The following is a 17,313-nucleotide window of genomic DNA, read 5'->3' on the forward strand; positions in this document are numbered from 1 at the left end:
TTTTATTTCAAAATCAATTACATAAGTACACTGACCTCTATATATATATAGAGTGCATAAGTATTATGCCTTTTCTATATATTTTTTTATTAATTAAATCACTTTTAACCTTATTACAGACTTTTTCCGACATTAAAAATAAGGTTTTAATCAAGCGTTCCCGGTAAAACTAAATGCAACAGTACATTCCATGAACTAGTAAGTACATTCGGGAACACACGCTTTTGCTTGTTAACGATTCTTAACAGCCCCCTCCTCTAAATACGTTCGTTATACTAAAATCCTACTTAAATTATACTGAAGTGAAGATTTGCTAACGTCTGTGGCAAATAAACGTCTTATGTAGGTTGGTATTTCAATTTAGACAAATACTCTTGTGCTTAATAGTACCTTAGGGCTTAACTTAAATTTAATTAAGTGTCAGAACTTTGTGTGTTGTGGTGTAAACAGTCGAAATCAAACTCAACTAAGCTAAAACGCGTGTAAAATCAGGAAGCTGGCTGTATGGCGGAATCGAATCTTTATGAGAAACTAATGAGAAATTAATCGCAGGCAGGATTTTTTTTTATTGTGTAATTCAATCCCGGTAGCTCTAAAAGCGTGGGACTTGCTTTTAGCGTTAAGATAGCATTTTAAAAATGCTAAAATCAGTACATTTATAAATTGTTAAAACCAAAACATACCGAATCATGTCATCAAATATCACTAAAGAGGTCGGCCTAGTCTAAAACTCAGAAGGACAAATACTCTTTAAAGAAAATAATCATGACAGAAAAGACCCACTGACAGAAAAGAATGTCAATTTTTGCAGAAAAAACAACCGAAAATATAATTTTTGAATCACGGCCTGACGACGATGAGCGTTTGTATATTATTAATTGTACTTTTTAAAATGTGATATATTATTTTTCCTATAATATAGGCTACCGAAAAACCGGCACAATTGGCTTTTCGGAGGCCAATACTCATAGCCTATGTGGTCGAACTATGGAGAACAAAATGACGAGCGGAGATGTCGTAACGGAAAATCACATAAGAAAGTAGCGTCGCCAAAATATGGGTGTTCGGGGGACGAGGAACGTAACTGTCTTAACCCTTACTGCACCTTCGTTGGCCGCCCATTTTTTGTAAAATCTAAGATCGTTGACGTAACTGGTCGTTTTGGACACACCTACCGTACTTATTTAGTCTAGAAAAGGCGCCTGCGTGCCTTATGGCACCTCCGCTCATCTTTCCTATCTCTTTGAGTTGAACCATCCAAGTCGCTGATGCAAGAAGCACTCGAGACAAGCTCTCATCATGAAGACGTTTATTCCCCATAATAATGGAGACCACACACTTACAAATCTGAGTGCTAGATTGATCTTCGATTAATGATTGATTTAAATTGCTTCATCAGATTTTTTCTTTTCAGCTTTTGGATTTAGAATGGTGGATTTATCTATTTATAGTCTTATCTTTCTTCATGACATGCTTGGGACTTAACTATGTGGTTAAGAAAATCAATGGTAAGTAAGCAATAACTCGAAACTAAAGTTTTGAAGAAGTATTCTATGACATAATCTTGCCATTACTGATTCCAGAAGCGAAGATAGACGAGAGATTCATAAGATTGCTTCATAAAGCTTCAACAACGCAGGCAACGCAAGTTAACGGGCCACTAATTGTAATGGAAACTACCAAAGGAATAAGACAGAACAGTTCTAGATCAGCACAGCCCTCTCCTACAGGCATCTCTCTGGTATTCAACCAAGAGGATAATAAAAGAAAACAGGATCTAGATGAGACATATAATATCATTAAAAACTCCATCGACCCAAAGAGATTTGACTCTTTATCTCTTAATTCAAAATTCTCACAAGAAACAGTAGACCTGCCTATGACTAAAACTGAACATTATATAAACGAGATTGTAACAAACAAAATTATTGAATCCGCACACAAAGTTAACACAGCTGCGCCTAAAGAAACTTCTTCTCTAGCTCAAAATAATTGCAATGGAACTGATATTAAAACAGTTCTTGTCAAAAAGAATGAATACGGATACCCGTCTATTAAAGAAACTACGTCAACTGATCGAAGCGATTGTTACATTACTGAAGTAATGGCTGTTACAAAGAATGACACAGGATTCGTTCCAGCAAAAAGAGCTTTACCCACTACCGATTATAATAGAAGAGAGATTATCGCCCTAAAAGATACAGAACGTATAATAGCGAAGGAAACAACATATCTTATCCAGAGCGATAATAACGACCGCGATAAAGACGCGCACAACCCAAAGACTAAATCTTCAGATAAATCCGAAAATGAAGCAGCTTCATCAGGTCCACGGAGTGCTGATGACAACGAACCTTCAGCAATCAAAAAGCCTGATCCAAATAGAACTGTTGCCAAACCTAATGTTCCCGGTATGAAAATAACAGAATCGAAAATTAGAGAAGCTATTACTAAAGCGAAAGAAGAAATAGACGCAATCAATTTAAAAAAGAAAGCACTAGAGAGTAGCTTGGAAAAAAACACTGATGCAACAGCAACTAACAAGGAAGGTTCACCGACCAACAAAACTGCAGGTTCAATTTTTGTTAAAGAAACTCTACCTAAAAGTGGTCGCGTTGTAACTGAATCAAGTCCCGTCAAACTCAGTGATTCTGGAAACAGTAATGCAAAAAACTATTCGTCTCATATCCATGGTCATGCGACTGAAAAGCCAGTAAAAATTAGCGACTCCTCACAACTACGTCCCCTTAAAATTAGTGACTCTGATGCAACGAAAAACATTTCATCCCATGCTATTAGTGTTCCAAATGTCATAGCAAACCCATTAAAGCCAAATAAATCCGGGCAACTTGCTGCAAAAGACACATCATTGCATATCAAAAATGTCAATAGCAGTGACAAATTAAGTTCGCCTAAAAGGACTGAACACATTGCTACCAAAATAACCTCACCGAATACAAGAACTGATCAGAAAGTGAGTAGGGAAGCGACGGAGAATAAGACCGATAAAAAAGAAGAAAATGTGTTTTCGGATACAAGTCCAGCCCACACTCAAAGTCATCGTCACGACCCTGCGATACACAGTGCAGTTCCAGCAACAAAAAGTGAACCCAGGCACTTGCCTGACCAAGTACCACCTAATATTGGTAATGTTCATAAAGAGGCTGTAGAAAAACCTGGTAAAATAAAACCTGAACACATTACTGCAACTCCGATTGCATCCCCTGAAATTGGACGAGAAGCTGCTAAGCCAAAGTCAATGCAGCCACACAGTGATCAAAAAGAGAGGGATGGCGTTACCGTTAAAAAAGACCTTCATACTACGAGTACTGCACCCCACACTGAAACTCATACTAATATAGCCAAAGAAACCATTAAACAGAGTGAACACGGCCAAGAAGCCGTAAAACCAACCCCATTGCATCCTCGAGGTGATCATAGAGATAAACAAGATGTTACTGGTACAAAAGAGTTCACCGGACATGCTTTAACTGCTACTCATTCTCATACTCAAACTGATCATAGCGTAGATCCCACCAAAAAGACAGAATTGCAACGAGAAGCTGTCAAGGCAACGTCGCATGGACATGGTGTTAAGAAGAATGAAGACATTGCTGGCAAAATTGAAACTGGTCATAATGTACCCGCAATTATTCCTGCAAAGATAGGTGAACATGTAATTGCACCTCAAACAATAGCTCATCATCCAGCAAATGAAGGTCTGGCTGGTAAAAAAGAAGAAAAGAGGACAGTTCGGAGAACTCCTAAAGATACTACTTCATCTGGTACACAAACTGACCCCAAAATAACCAAATTTGGTAAAAGATATGAATCCGACCGAAAAGATATCAAAGGGCTTTCAACACTAGCTCGTAGCGATCCAAAACCCCTTGAAGGAGTAGTGAAGATAGAAAAAGCCGGTCCAATTGCGGCTACGGAAACAGTATTCCATCCACAAACTGACCATACTGCAACCGGAATAATTCCTGTTACAATGAGTGGACGAATTGCTGCTAAGCAAATAACAGTAAATACCCCAAGCAATCGAAATGTAACTGAATTGGTGCCTATTAAAATGAGCATACCCACAAATAAAGCCCTAAATAATGAAGGTGAAACTACTACAGCTACTCACCGAAGTGATGTAGGTAATATTAAAATAAATGAACCTGTGCCAATTACAATAGAAAGAAATGTTCCAGGAATTTCAGCCATTACAAAACCTAACACACCTACGCATTCAAGCAGTATCCCTAAGAAAACCATCGATCCTAATGTCTCACAGAGTGACGAACCTCAAGGTACGACTGAAAATTCACAAACAGGTTTAAAAGAGAGACTCAAGGCCCTATTGAGCCCGCCAGTCTTGAACGAGGACGTTATGGTATTGAAACCAAGCCCTAGCTCGAAAAAGTGATAATAACACTTATTTTGATTAAGTAAATTTTAATTTAGTACATATTTATGTTATGGCACTTATGTGAGTGTATAGTTTTATTTACCCAATGGAACCCTGATTGAGGCCCTGAATGAAACTATTGTAGGATTATATTATTAAATTAAATTTAAGCAAATTAATTTTGTTTGAATAATATACTATTGATTTATTGGATTGGGTACGAGGCAAGGCCATCTGAGGGCCTTATCACACAAGCGATTTCGTTGCGGACACAAGACAAATGCGTTGCTAAACAAAAGCGTTAGTTTGCTACAAATGCGAGACAAACGTGAATTCGTCACGCGTCGGCAACCTAATATCACGTTTCGTGATATATGACATGACGCGCAGACTGACAGCGAGTAATATAGAGTCCCTTACCGTTTCACGCTTTGGGTACAGAACCCTTAACCCCTCTGCTCGACAAGATTTTGACATATGACTTTACCGTTGATTCGGCGGGAATTTTGAATCGCGACATGGAAGTCAAAAATTTGCACTAACTTTCAACACATGAATTCTAAGTCCGTAATGCCTGATCAGAAGTATTTTAACTATAACTTTAGAGCTCACTTATTTGACAACAACGTGCAAAGGTCAAATGGGGTCAGTTAATTCAGAAAAAGATAATAATTACGGTGTTTTTAAGTCTATCGAAAAGTTAGGCATTTCAAATTTGGTGAAAACTTACCAATAAATAATCGCATCACTTTCTCAAACACAACACAAACGTCATATTTATAACATTTTCATTCCGTTGCAATACATTTCGTGCACTTATTTATGTTCAATAACTAAAAAATCAGCACATAAAATACACAATAAAAATGAACAATTTACAAGATCAAAAAGAAGTAGAGTTTGGAATGGAGTATTTTTTTTTTTTTTTCAATCGGCGGTGTGCATTCGATACCTAAATCGGATATTTATTATAAATAATCGAATACCAATTTTATATAGGCTTATTATATTCCTGGTGACTAATAACTTAAAAGTCGACAAATGTTGGCAACAAATAAAATAACTTGCCAGCGATTAAATATTTTCGCGACTATTATAATATGTAAGGTTCAAAATTAAGGGTGTTATAAAAACTAAAAACTAGCAGCTGCGTTTGGGTAGCTAATAAACTATACCAGTCAATTGAAATATTAGGTGAGGAGCTATTTACAATAACTTAGCGACTAATAATTCGGCTTGCAGAATGCTTGCAGAAAGGCTTGCGAAGCTGCGGTGGTGAGCGTGAAAACCATCTGCGACTATAAGCTCGCATGGGACCGCCGGAGCCCCGCAGCGCCGGAGCCGTGACAGAAGTCATGCTTGCTGCATGTTGCATGCTTACTTCCATGCTATTCACCTATAATTTTGAAAATAACAGCCGCAAAATATTTTTTCTTCATGCCATTTTAGACTTTATTTAAAGCTATTAAAAAGTCGCACAATATATTTATAATATGAGCTAGTTTATATTTATTCTTCATCCAAACAATTTTAAATAGAACCTGATTTGTATTATTTATGAATGCCCATTTTCTATTTTATTGTCATCATTAAGTTTTCGCTTAGATATTAATTCAGTCGCCAAAAGAAAAACTTGATGCTAGTTTAAATTAAAACGGACCTCATAACTGATATATTAATATGCTACCTTTGACTTATTATGATACTCCTTTTTAGCTGCCAACCCATTATAAATGGTACCCACTCTATTATTTTTTAAAACCTATATTCGTTTTACTTAGTCGCCGCGTTAAATACATGCCTTTTATATATACCTATTTTTTAATAGCAACTTATTTCAATTTTATTTATTTATTTTAAATTATAGGTTCAATTTGTTTTTGTTGTTAAGAAAAGAGATATTTAAGTTTTATGAAAGTTTTTAGCATTAAATTTTATATGTATTATTTATTTTGGTGTTGCGTCATTCGTAATAATTTTTAACTTTAATTGAATTTTTATTACCTATTACGGAATTTTAATTTATTCTTATATTATTTCTCAACAATTCTAAGATTTTTGTTTCGGCGGAGGGTAAGCCTGGTGTTCTGAAATATAATGCAATTTGTAACTACCAAAGTAATGTACTTATTTGATGATGAGAAACAATAATAATAATTGATTGATTTTAAAGTCACCAAATATTTTTTACCGAATCCCAAAAAGGAGGTGGTTCTCAATTTGGATGTTTGTTTTTGGTCAAAAGGGTATATTCCCCATATTTGTTATTAGGTCCAGGATCTGATGATGGAAACCTTGAGAAATCGAGGGCAACTCTCGAAAATTGTAAGCATAGATAAGGTTATAACTTGACACTCAGATGTATGTCTGATAACACTATGAAACAGTAAAGGTTTGGAGCTGACCTGATGATGGAGACCAGAGAAGGTCGAGGGAACTCGACAACAGAACTTCTCTCGTCTCCATCTCCTTCACTGTTGCAGAGGCCTCGTAAATACGAATAATATAAGCACAAACACGAGAAAGTTTAAATATTCAGTTGTCGAGTTCCCTCGACCTTCACTGGTCTCCATCATCAGGTCAGCTCAAAGCCTTCACTGTTGAATAGTGCTACCAGGCAAACACCTGAATGATAAGATTTCTACCTATGTCTTTCTGCAACTTTCGAAAGTCGCCCTCGATTTCTCAAGGTTTCATCATCAGATCCTGACCTGATGATAATGGGACCACCTCGAAAGTATACGCTATCAAACAAAAAAGAATCATCAAAATCGATAAATAAATGGCTGAGTAATCGCGTAACAAACATACAAAAAAAACGGTCGAATTGAGAACCTCCGCTTTTTGGGAAGTCGGTTAAAAATAAGTCGGCGGCGGCCATCTTTCCATCTTGGACCAGCTTTCGATGAACAGCGAACTATTTGCCCTTTCAAACAATAAAAACGTCATAAAATTTTGCGATAACTACACCTAACTACGGCTCTCGTCAAATAGCTTTGCCGCTCAGTTAAAAAGTTGGAAGTAACGAATCGCCATTAAGTTTGGCAGGTCTACAGGAATCCTGCACATAAAACACCCGAAGAAATAAATAAGTCTTCATTTGCCGTCTTCGGAAACCCTAAAAACCGAAGATTTTTTTTTATTCCGGCTACAACGTATTTTCTACCACTGATTTTCTAGCATTTTTTTCAAAATAAATTAAGTCATTTTACTTTTCCTAATTTATTTTCAGATTATGGTAAGTATACAAAAGTGCAATTTAGTAATATTATAATATCAAATAATATAAAATTATTAAATCGATTCTTTATTTTAACGAATCGGATCATTCGATGCAAAACTTCTATCACCGTCGCCATCTTGTCTATGCGTCTTCAAATTAAAAAAAACAACTAATGTAAACAAACATGGCGAGTTCGATCAGAATTCCCGGTAATTACGATTGGATTTTAAAAAGGTATATTTCTAACGGGATGCTAAATATGAAAGGTTTGAATGCGTAAAAATAATTTAAATTTATTTAGTTATTTTATTTAGTACTCACAAATGTGGTTTGATTGGAAAGAAAATAAATATGAGCGTAAATAATTAGGAAAGTGTATGACTGATTCGCAGACCCCAATTGGGGTCTAAACCGAGCTTACGGTGACATTGATGTTCAGACCCCGATTGGGGTCCGCTACGGATTTGACGGTTAAAAACTAAAATGGTAGTTTTTCTTTATTATCAACCATCAACAAAACGTGGTGTCTGTGGATGTTTATTTGTAATTTTTTTATCTGTGGTGTTGTATTGTGTGTATGTCAAACGCCGCGTAAACGGTTTTCTATATTTCTCAAGATATTTCATACTAATATTACGCAAAAAATACTGTATCTACCTCCATATATCCCAGTAATTTGCACTAAAGCTATGTCAGTGCACTAGATACTCTGATAAAAGCAGGAATCCAGCCGGTTCCACGATGACTTCTATTATCAAACTCCACTGTCTTTCTGGGGCTGGTGACGAGACTCCACCATGTTACGTGTTACAAATAGACGAATTCAAGTTCCTCCTAGACTGTGGGTGGGACGAGAAGTTCGATATGGACTTTATAAAGGAACTTAAAAGGTAAAAGTTTGAGGTTATGTTGTCGATACAATATCAAACAAATTTTGCAGCTTTATCTATTTTCACAGCTTCGTGATCCATCTTGTGCTATTGGTTGGCTCAGCGGTTACGTATGAAAGCAATGAATAAACCACTATAAAAACAAATAATCGTAATTCTGTTCAAATCTTAATTACCAAGTCATTTGTTTGCAACACATACCTACCCAAAAAATATTTTGAGACATATGTACTTATAATATTTCTTTCTCATTTCAGACACATAAACACAATAGACGCAGTACTGATATCCCATTCCGACCCTATCCACCTTGGTGCCTTACCTTACGCAGTCGGGAAACTCGGTCTCAACTGTCCGATATACGCCACACTACCAGTGTACAAGATGGGACAAATGTTCATGTATGATTTGTACCAGGCTCACAGAAATGTGTCAGAGTTCGATCTGTTTACGTTGGACGATGTTGATGCAGCGTTCGATAGGATTGTGCAGCTGAAGTATAATCAGAGTGTTGATATGAAAGGTACGTTGATGTTGCTTTGTTTTTGTTGGTAGATTATGTAAAGTTTGAATCAACTATATGATATTAGTTAGACTGTTTGAAAGGTCTTTAGCTTGCTTCATTCCATTATATGTTAAGGAATCCAAGCAGACTAAATTAACCATCTTCCAAGGATTATAGTGTTATCAAAATTGGCAGCTGTATGTAGTTCTGAAGAACATAGCTGTATTTGGACTTGTTATAAAAGTCTCGTAATTACCATTTTAAGTGCATTTATAAAAGAGTTTTTTAATAATTTAATAGCTTATCTATTTAATACAAGACCACTACTATTCCAGTTTTACATTTCCTGTTCACTTTCGTAGTTTTTACTTCATCTCAACTCATTATCTTATTTAACTATTCTCAATGTTCATTTCCAGGAAAAGGTCTAGGTGTCCGCATCACTCCGTTACCCGCTGGCCACTCCCTAGGTGGCACAGTCTGGCGTATAGCAGCACCTGGTGAAGAAGACATAGTATATGCCCCTGACTTCAACCATAAGAAGGAAAGGCATTTAAACGGTTGTGAAATTGAGAGGTTAATGAGACCGTCTCTGATGCTGCTTGGAGCTATGAATGCTGATTATGTGCAGCAAAGAAGAAGGTTGAGGGATGAGAAATTGATGAGTAAGTCTTAATTTAAATACTAGAAACATATTTGATATTGCATGATATTCTACTGAAAGTACTTATTATTTATGCAATGATCCAAATACCCATCAGGGTATCATGGGTTGACTACTTGATATTGAGTTACAATCTGTAAGTAGTTGCCTTGACTCCATTCATAGGCATCTCGAAGGAAGGTTGTAGTCCACGCATAGTTAAAAAGAAGCCTGTCTTCTTTCAGGCTCTGGAATTCGAGGCTATCTGTTTTCCTAATGCCATTTAAATTGGTTCTGTACTTTTTGCACAGACTATCAGAGTTACTTTTGCAGTTTTACATAATAAGTAAGGGTTCATTAAATAGGCTCTAATGTTTGCATCATTTGATATACAAAATATTATCTTTCTCCACAGCAACAATCCTCACAACACTTCGAGGAGGAGGTTGTGTGCTGGTCTGCACGGATACGGCAGGAAGAGTGCTGGAGCTAGCTCACATGTTGGACCAGCTGTGGCGCAACAAGGACTCTGGCTTAGTAGCCTACTCCCTGCTGCTGCTGTCCAATGTCAGCTATAATGTTGTGGAATTTGCTAAATCTCAGGTATGTTGTTTTTTATGTTGTGAACAATTTACATAAGACCAATTACAATACAAACTTACAGATTCTTTCTGACTGTCTTATATTTTTACATTTATGTATAAGTTTAAGGGAATGAAATGCACACTCAGACATAATATCTCACAATCTTACAAAACATATATTATTATCCTGACTATATCAGTGTTAAAAATAATATGAATACTTACTGCATAGCAAGGTTAGCAATTGCTATTGCCGCATCTTGTTCTCTAACTAAAGGATACTGTTGAACTGAAATTTCTCATACGGTGCTTCTTAAATTTTATGTAATTTAATCCCCCTCGTTATTATTTTTAGGGACCCTAGCCTCTGTAAACCTCTGCCTATAAAACAATCTGATCATCAACATCAAACAAATTAACAACATCATCTCCCGAGCCTTTTTCCCTGCTATGTAACAATGTTAAAATCCTATTACAGATAGAATGGATGAGTGACAAACTGACCCGCGCATTCGAAGGTGCCAGAAGCAACCCGTTCGCTCTCCGTCACCTACAGCTGTGTCACTCTGTGGGTGAGGTCAGCAGGACTCCAGGTCCCAAGGTGGTGCTCGCGTCCTTCCCTGATCTAGAGTCAGGGTTTGCAAGGGACCTGTTTCTGTTGTGGGCTCCAAATCCACAGAATTCTATTGTTTTGACTGCTAGGTGAGTGTGACAAAAAGAAGCCTATAATTATATTATTCTGATAAATAAGCTGTATTACTGCCAAGTTTCAGCATGTTAGAATTACAAACATACTGACATTCATCATCATTCATCAGTCTTTCGAGTTTATTGACTCTTAAAAATTCTCTAAACATACATACTAAACATACGACTATACTTATAAGTTGTACCTATATGACAATTTTTTGTATTTAGGTATATGTCTTTACTTTGTCCTTTGTGATTCTTTTACACAGTCTGTTTACATCTCTAGCAGTACTTTTGTTCTATTTTATGTTACTTCTACTTCTTTCATGTGTTTACTGTGTACATAGATGGTTGACTAAATAAATTACACATTTCAGGACATCCCCTGGCACTCTAGCTCGTGACCTGATAGAGAAGGGCGGTGACCGCACCATTGAGCTGGAGATCAGGCGAAGAGTGAGGCTCGAGGGAGCTGAACTAGCTGAGTTCATGCAGAACCAGGTCAAGCTTAACAACACTGTCAAGTGAGTACATCTCTCACTATTAGGGCTGCCATCTCGACTTTCGCCAAACCCGGACAAACATTAAAAAAACCCGGACATTTGGCGTAAATCGCATTTTTTCCACGAACTAATACGATTTTTTTTAAACAAAATAATACCTAATTTGTAATCCATTTACTATTAACATATACTTATATTCAATGAGGTGCTTCCTTACATGAAAAGTGTCCGGGTTTTCCCCGGACACTTCTTGAAACCCCGCCCGGACGGCCCCCGGACGGCCTCCAAACGAGGACAAATCCGGGGAAACCCGGACGGATGGCAGCCCTACTCACTATCAACATAATTGATGAACAACTTGACTGTTAAATATAAGGTACACCACAAGCTTTCACCAGCTCTTAAGTTGTTCGCAGTTTATCCCACTTTTGCTTAGAATTATGTGGTAATGAGAATAAGGTATAGGTACCAATCACCGTACTTGCTCAATGAATGCTTATATCAGGCAGGATTGATATAAAAAAAAGTTTGACTTTATCTTAATGGCTGTACCATCGCATTTTGAAATTCAAATGTATCAAGATAGACTACGGGACAAATAGTACTGCAAATACAGAACTTCAATTTTTATTTCATACACAAACTACAAGTAAAAATAATTTTTCATTGTATATATTTTTCGTCCTTCCCAAATCAAGCAATTATTCAATAATTGTAACTAACAACCGATTGTCGGCCACGTAGGCTGTTCTCTCTAGGGAGATTTGCTAGCTGTGTAGGACATGTTATAGTTTACAACCATTTGCACAGACACAGGTGCACTCACTATCCCTCCACCCTCATAGCCCGATGAGACGGCAATCTGATACGACCGGAAACAACATTTTTAAACCAGTCCTAACTTCTTTGCCCCAGGGAAGAAACAGCCGGCATATCCTCGGACTCAGACTCGGAGGGCGAGCTAGAGATGTGGGTGGTGACGGGCGCGCACGACATCCCCGCGCGCGCCGACGTGCGCGCGGCGGGCTGCTTCAAGCACAACAAGCGACACCACGCCATGTACCCCTTCCACGACGACCGGACCAGGGCTGACGACTACGGGGAGATCATACGGGTACGTGGGGACTTTGTTGAAAAAGGTTCAGGTGGATTTACCATAGTGGGTAGGAAGTGGGTGCAGTAATATGTACTCCCCCTATATACTTTTCCTGTCTACTTCCCCTATGTACTTTTCCTGTCTACTCCCCCTATGTACTTTTCCTATCTACTCCCCCTATTTACTTTTCCTGTCTACTACCCCCGTCTACTCCCCCTGTGTACTCCGTCATGTACCCATTCCACGACGACCGGACACGGGCTGTCGACTACGGCGAGATCAAACGAGTTCGTGGGGACATAGTTGAAATAGGTTTAGTGCCAAGTCTACCGCAGGCATTGTGGAAATGTATGCCGGACAGCAAGCCGAAACTGCGGTATCATGTACAATATGTACACCTATACCTGCGTTGTATGTACTCGCCCTATGTACTCAGCATTTACTCATGTATGTGCATAAGTGCTGCCCCTATTATGTACTCCCTTATACATGCACTGCCATTATATATCCCTATGGCTAAACACCAAGAGCGATCGTAAGATCAGGCACTGCGAAACACAAAGTCTTAAGTTCTCGGTCTCTAAATCTAACGACCCCACTCAGAGACATTTAATGATTATTTAAGTCACTCCTTAGTGACGCAATGTCATACAAAACCTTCACTAAAGAATGGTTAAGTAACCATTAAATGTCTCTGAGTGGGGAGGTAAATCTCGTTTGGCACTCTTGTTGGTCCGAAAACCAGATTGGGAATTCTCCGCCATATTGGATGGATGAGCCCACAAAATTTTTGAATACAAATACAAGTCAAAACTGTTAATCTTATAATTGATATTTTTTCAGCCTGAAGACTATAGACTTGCTGAAATAGTGGATGCGGAAGGAGAAATCAGAGATGTGCCACCAGCCCCGCCAACGAAACAAGAACCAGACGGTAAAACAAAAACCAGATAAGAAATAACTCAGTACATAAAGCAATGCGCCTGAAGGTGTATAATAAATTAAAAAAACACTGTGTAAGAGCAGAACTCAATATCAAATGACAATGGGCAAATCTTGTATGTCGTAGGTTTTTCATCACAATACATCTAAGTATACAAACTTTTCAGTATTATAAAAGTTTGCATGAAGGCGTTAATCTTAGGAATTACTGGTTCGATTTCAAAAAATATTTAAGACAGCCTATTTATCACGACTATATGCTACTTTTACTATAGATACTTAGCCTACTTACAAAGAAAACTACAGACAATAATGTCTAATACAATATTTCACAGAGGAGATGACCGAAATCCCCAGCAAGTGTGTATCTTCAATACGCCAAGTGCAGATAAAGGCGAACATTCAATACATCGAGTTGGAGGGCCGCTGCGACGGCGAGTCGCTGCTGCGCGTGGTGACGCAGGCCAAGCCCAGGGCTATTGTGGGGCTGAGAGCTAATACTGGGGCGCTGTTGACACTTAAGTAAGAACCTCCTTAAATGGTAAACCTTTAAACTTAAACTAACCCTAAAAACCACACCCTAAAACTATTAAATAGGATGTCCATGTAAAACTCTTGTGCTCAGCTGCATCCGGTTAGACTGGAAGCCAACCCCAACATAGTTGGGTGGGTAAAGGCTAGGCAGATGAGTTATTTATGCCTGCAACTGGTGCATACGGTGCATAAATCTTGAAATGGTTTTATGACGTTTATTTTATGAAGCCTATATCAAGAAGTGACCCTCCTTTCCGTAGAATCCTCATTTAACGAGAAATATACTATGTGCCGAATTGCTGATGTGTTATCACATTTTTTCTTACAGAAAACATTGTGAGGCTGAAGGCATAGAGAAGATTTATATTCCCGTAGCTGGCGATGTTATCGATGCTACCACGGAGTCCCACATCTATCAAGTAAGTTTTACTTTTGACTTGACAACGTCTTATAAATTGGTTTGCCGGGTGACACTTCAAGAAACTGCGTTACGCTCCGCTCACGTTATGCGCTCACAATGAGAGCGAGTGAGAGGCACGCGTCCCTTCCACTCGGGCATGGCTAGCCCGCCTGAGAGCGAGAGAGACAGACATAAAACGTGAAAGGCATGCGTCCCTTCCACTCGAGCACAGTTAGCCCGCCTAAGAGCGAGAGACTCGAAAGTCGTTGTCACGTAAAACTTTTCGCCCGTATACCGACTTTACAGGCTACCAATTTTTTTTTATTAAAAGCTGAATAAACGATAGCGTGTTATCTTTGAACAGTCATAGTCATAACGACTTTCACCCAAAAAACATATCCAAATCAGTTCACTCGTTTTAAAAGCTACACACACCCACACAGCAGCTGTATGTGTCTCTTGTACATAATAGCTTTTTATCTTGATTCCTGCAATCGAACTAATAACAACCTTTTTGCTATTTTGGTTAAGAATAACTATCTTTCCCCAGGTGAAACTAACAGACAGCCTGATGTCTGGGCTCGCGTGGCGCTCTGCAGGCGACACGGAGCTGGCGTGGCTGTCAGCCGTCGTCACGCCACGAGCGCATCAGAGAGAAAACGCTACTAGCAATGGTATGACACACCTTTACTTTCTTCTATGTTGTAAGTCTAGATGGCCTGGCGGTAATTATCGTGTCTACTAGTCGTATAGATTGCTGTGCATAACTCCTAGATAGAATTCCTGGGTCGTTTTATAGGTTTTTTTAAAGCAGTTTGGAGTCATTAAGTTGGTGGTGATGGTGATATAGCCATGCCATCAGAGAACACGTGAATGTTGGTCTTGCATCTGATCTCTTTCCGGTCGAGCCTGAGTGAAGGAATACAGAGAGCTCTTGTATTTGCGCAAATTCTTATGGAGTATATGTATTGCGCGGCTAGATTTATTTTTTTTTCAAAAATAGCTACTGTGACCGCTACTCCGTTTATGCGTCATTATTTCTTTCATATTTTTTGTTGGAAGTTTGCTCCATTAAAAACATTCAGTAAAAGCATATAAGAAGTGGTGAAAACGGCTATTTTTGCGAAATAAAATTGACTTCTAAAAAGTTTTAATTTTCAGTTTACTTTTTATATTTAACTTTCATTTTTATTGCCAATCTTCAAACGGCAGTTTAATCCTAAATCTGTGTGAATAGTGAATATCCCTTTACCAATATCATACTAAAGTTTTCTCTCATTTTTTAGGGTTCCGTAGCCAAAATGGCAAAAACGGAACCCTTATAGTTTCGTCATGTCCGTCTGTCCGTCTGTCCGTCTGTCCGTCTGTCCGTCTGTCCGTCTGTCACAGCCGATTTACTCGGAAACTATAAGTACTACAGTGATGAAATTTGATGGGAATATGTGTTGTATGAACCGCTACAAAAATATGACACTAAATAGTAAAAAAAAGAATTGGGGGTGGGGCCCCCCATACATGTAACTGAGGGATGAAATTTTTTTTTTCGATGTACATACCCGTGTGGGGTATCAATGGAAAGGTCTTTTAAAATGATATAAAGTTTTCTAAAAAACATTTTTCTTAAAGTGAACGGTTTTTGAGATATCAGCTCTCAAAGTCGTAAAAAGTATGTCCCCCCCCCTCTATTTTTATAACTACGGGGTATAAAATTCTAAAAAAAATAGAGGTGATGCATGCTAATTAACTCTTTCAACGATTTTTGGTTTGATCAAAGTATCTCTTATAGTTTTTGAGATAGGTTGATTTAACTGTAATTTACGGAACCCTTCGTGCACGAGTCCGACTCGCACTTGGCCGGTTTTTTCTATTACAGAAGAGGCCAGCTCCGACGTGGCTCTCTGCCTAGAGGCGGGCGGTCCGGCGCGGCCACATGCGGCGTCGTTCATCAACAGCGTGCGTCTGTCGGAGCTGCGCGCGGCGCTGGCGCGGCTCGGGCTCACCACTGAGTTCAGCGCCGGGGCGCTCGAGTGCTGTAATGGGACTCTTGCTATACGGAGGGTGAGGAAATGTATTCAAATCTTATGTCTGTTAGAAGGAGAATTTAATAACTATCATATAGAGATTGCAATCTCTACAATCATAGCAGCACAGGTACTCGACTGTAAAAGTAAGAAAGTAAAAAGAAACAGGAACACTAAGAAAAGATAAATATTTTAAAGTACACGAGAAAAATTCACATAATTTTTCTTGGGTGAAAATGTTTAGAATTATCCTCATTCTTTCCGTGTCTCAAAGTTTAAAATCATTATATACAATTAACAGTATTATTGCTATACCTATTTTTAACCAAATTTTTCTGTTATATTTTCGTATTTTGTGTATATTGACTAACTGTCACTATATCAATTGATTTCCAAGTTGTGTGCGTGATAAACACTCAAAATACTTGAAATTATAAATAACTTAAGAAATTAATGTAATCCCTCCTAATTAGGAGAAATAGTAGGGATAATTATTATCCCTATTGACATCTAATCGTTACTTTTATCATTTCAGTTGGAGAACGGCCGCGTGGCGCTGGAAGGAGTTTTGTCAGAAGAGTATTACAAGGTCCGAGAGTTACTGTACGAACAGTTTGCTATAGTCTGATGTTTAAGCTAAGGTTATGTAAATATTTTATTATGAAGTTAATTTTAATAACTAATTATAAAAATCTATTGAGTTTCTTTATCTGGACGACATTATTTTAATAGTCGTCCCCACACTTTCAAATCAAACCTTATTTTAAAATGGATTTTGAATGCTTCATGTAGTTACGTGTAGCTATGATTAGGTCGCAAATAGCAAGTACCTATAAAGCCCTCGGTTTCGGGAAACAGTCGGCTCGTCAGAGCCATTCGTTCG

The 17,313-nt window shown here is 38.1% G+C and overlaps 2 protein-coding genes across 2 annotated transcripts; both read left to right on the top strand.

Annotated features, from left to right (window-relative positions):
• Positions 1-771: 771 nt before the first annotated feature.
• On the top strand, positions 772-4,568 carry LOC110381028 (uncharacterized). The gene is made up of 3 exons (XM_021341206.3): positions 772-862; positions 1,415-1,508; positions 1,584-4,568. The coding sequence occupies exons 1-3, from the start codon at positions 857-859 to the stop codon at positions 4,415-4,417; spliced, it is 2,934 nt and encodes a 977-aa protein (XP_021196881.3). The 5' UTR covers positions 772-856; the 3' UTR covers positions 4,418-4,568.
• A 3,623-nt stretch (positions 4,569-8,191) lies between these two features.
• LOC110381019 (probable cleavage and polyadenylation specificity factor subunit 2) lies at positions 8,192-17,117 on the top strand. Its single transcript, XM_064039892.1, has 13 exons — positions 8,192-8,512; positions 8,770-9,035; positions 9,437-9,682; positions 10,076-10,263; positions 10,723-10,946; positions 11,312-11,458; positions 12,353-12,551; positions 13,377-13,467; positions 13,811-13,997; positions 14,338-14,428; positions 14,960-15,083; positions 16,283-16,467; positions 16,966-17,117. Exons 1-13 carry the CDS (start codon positions 8,364-8,366, stop codon positions 17,056-17,058), a joined length of 2,190 nt encoding a protein of 729 aa, XP_063895962.1. The 5' UTR covers positions 8,192-8,363; the 3' UTR covers positions 17,059-17,117.
• The last annotated feature ends 196 nt before the right edge of the window (positions 17,118-17,313 follow it).

Source organism: Helicoverpa armigera, chromosome 20 (assembly GCF_030705265.1).
Source record: "Helicoverpa armigera isolate CAAS_96S chromosome 20, ASM3070526v1, whole genome shotgun sequence".
NCBI lineage: Eukaryota > Metazoa > Arthropoda > Insecta > Lepidoptera > Noctuidae > Helicoverpa > Helicoverpa armigera.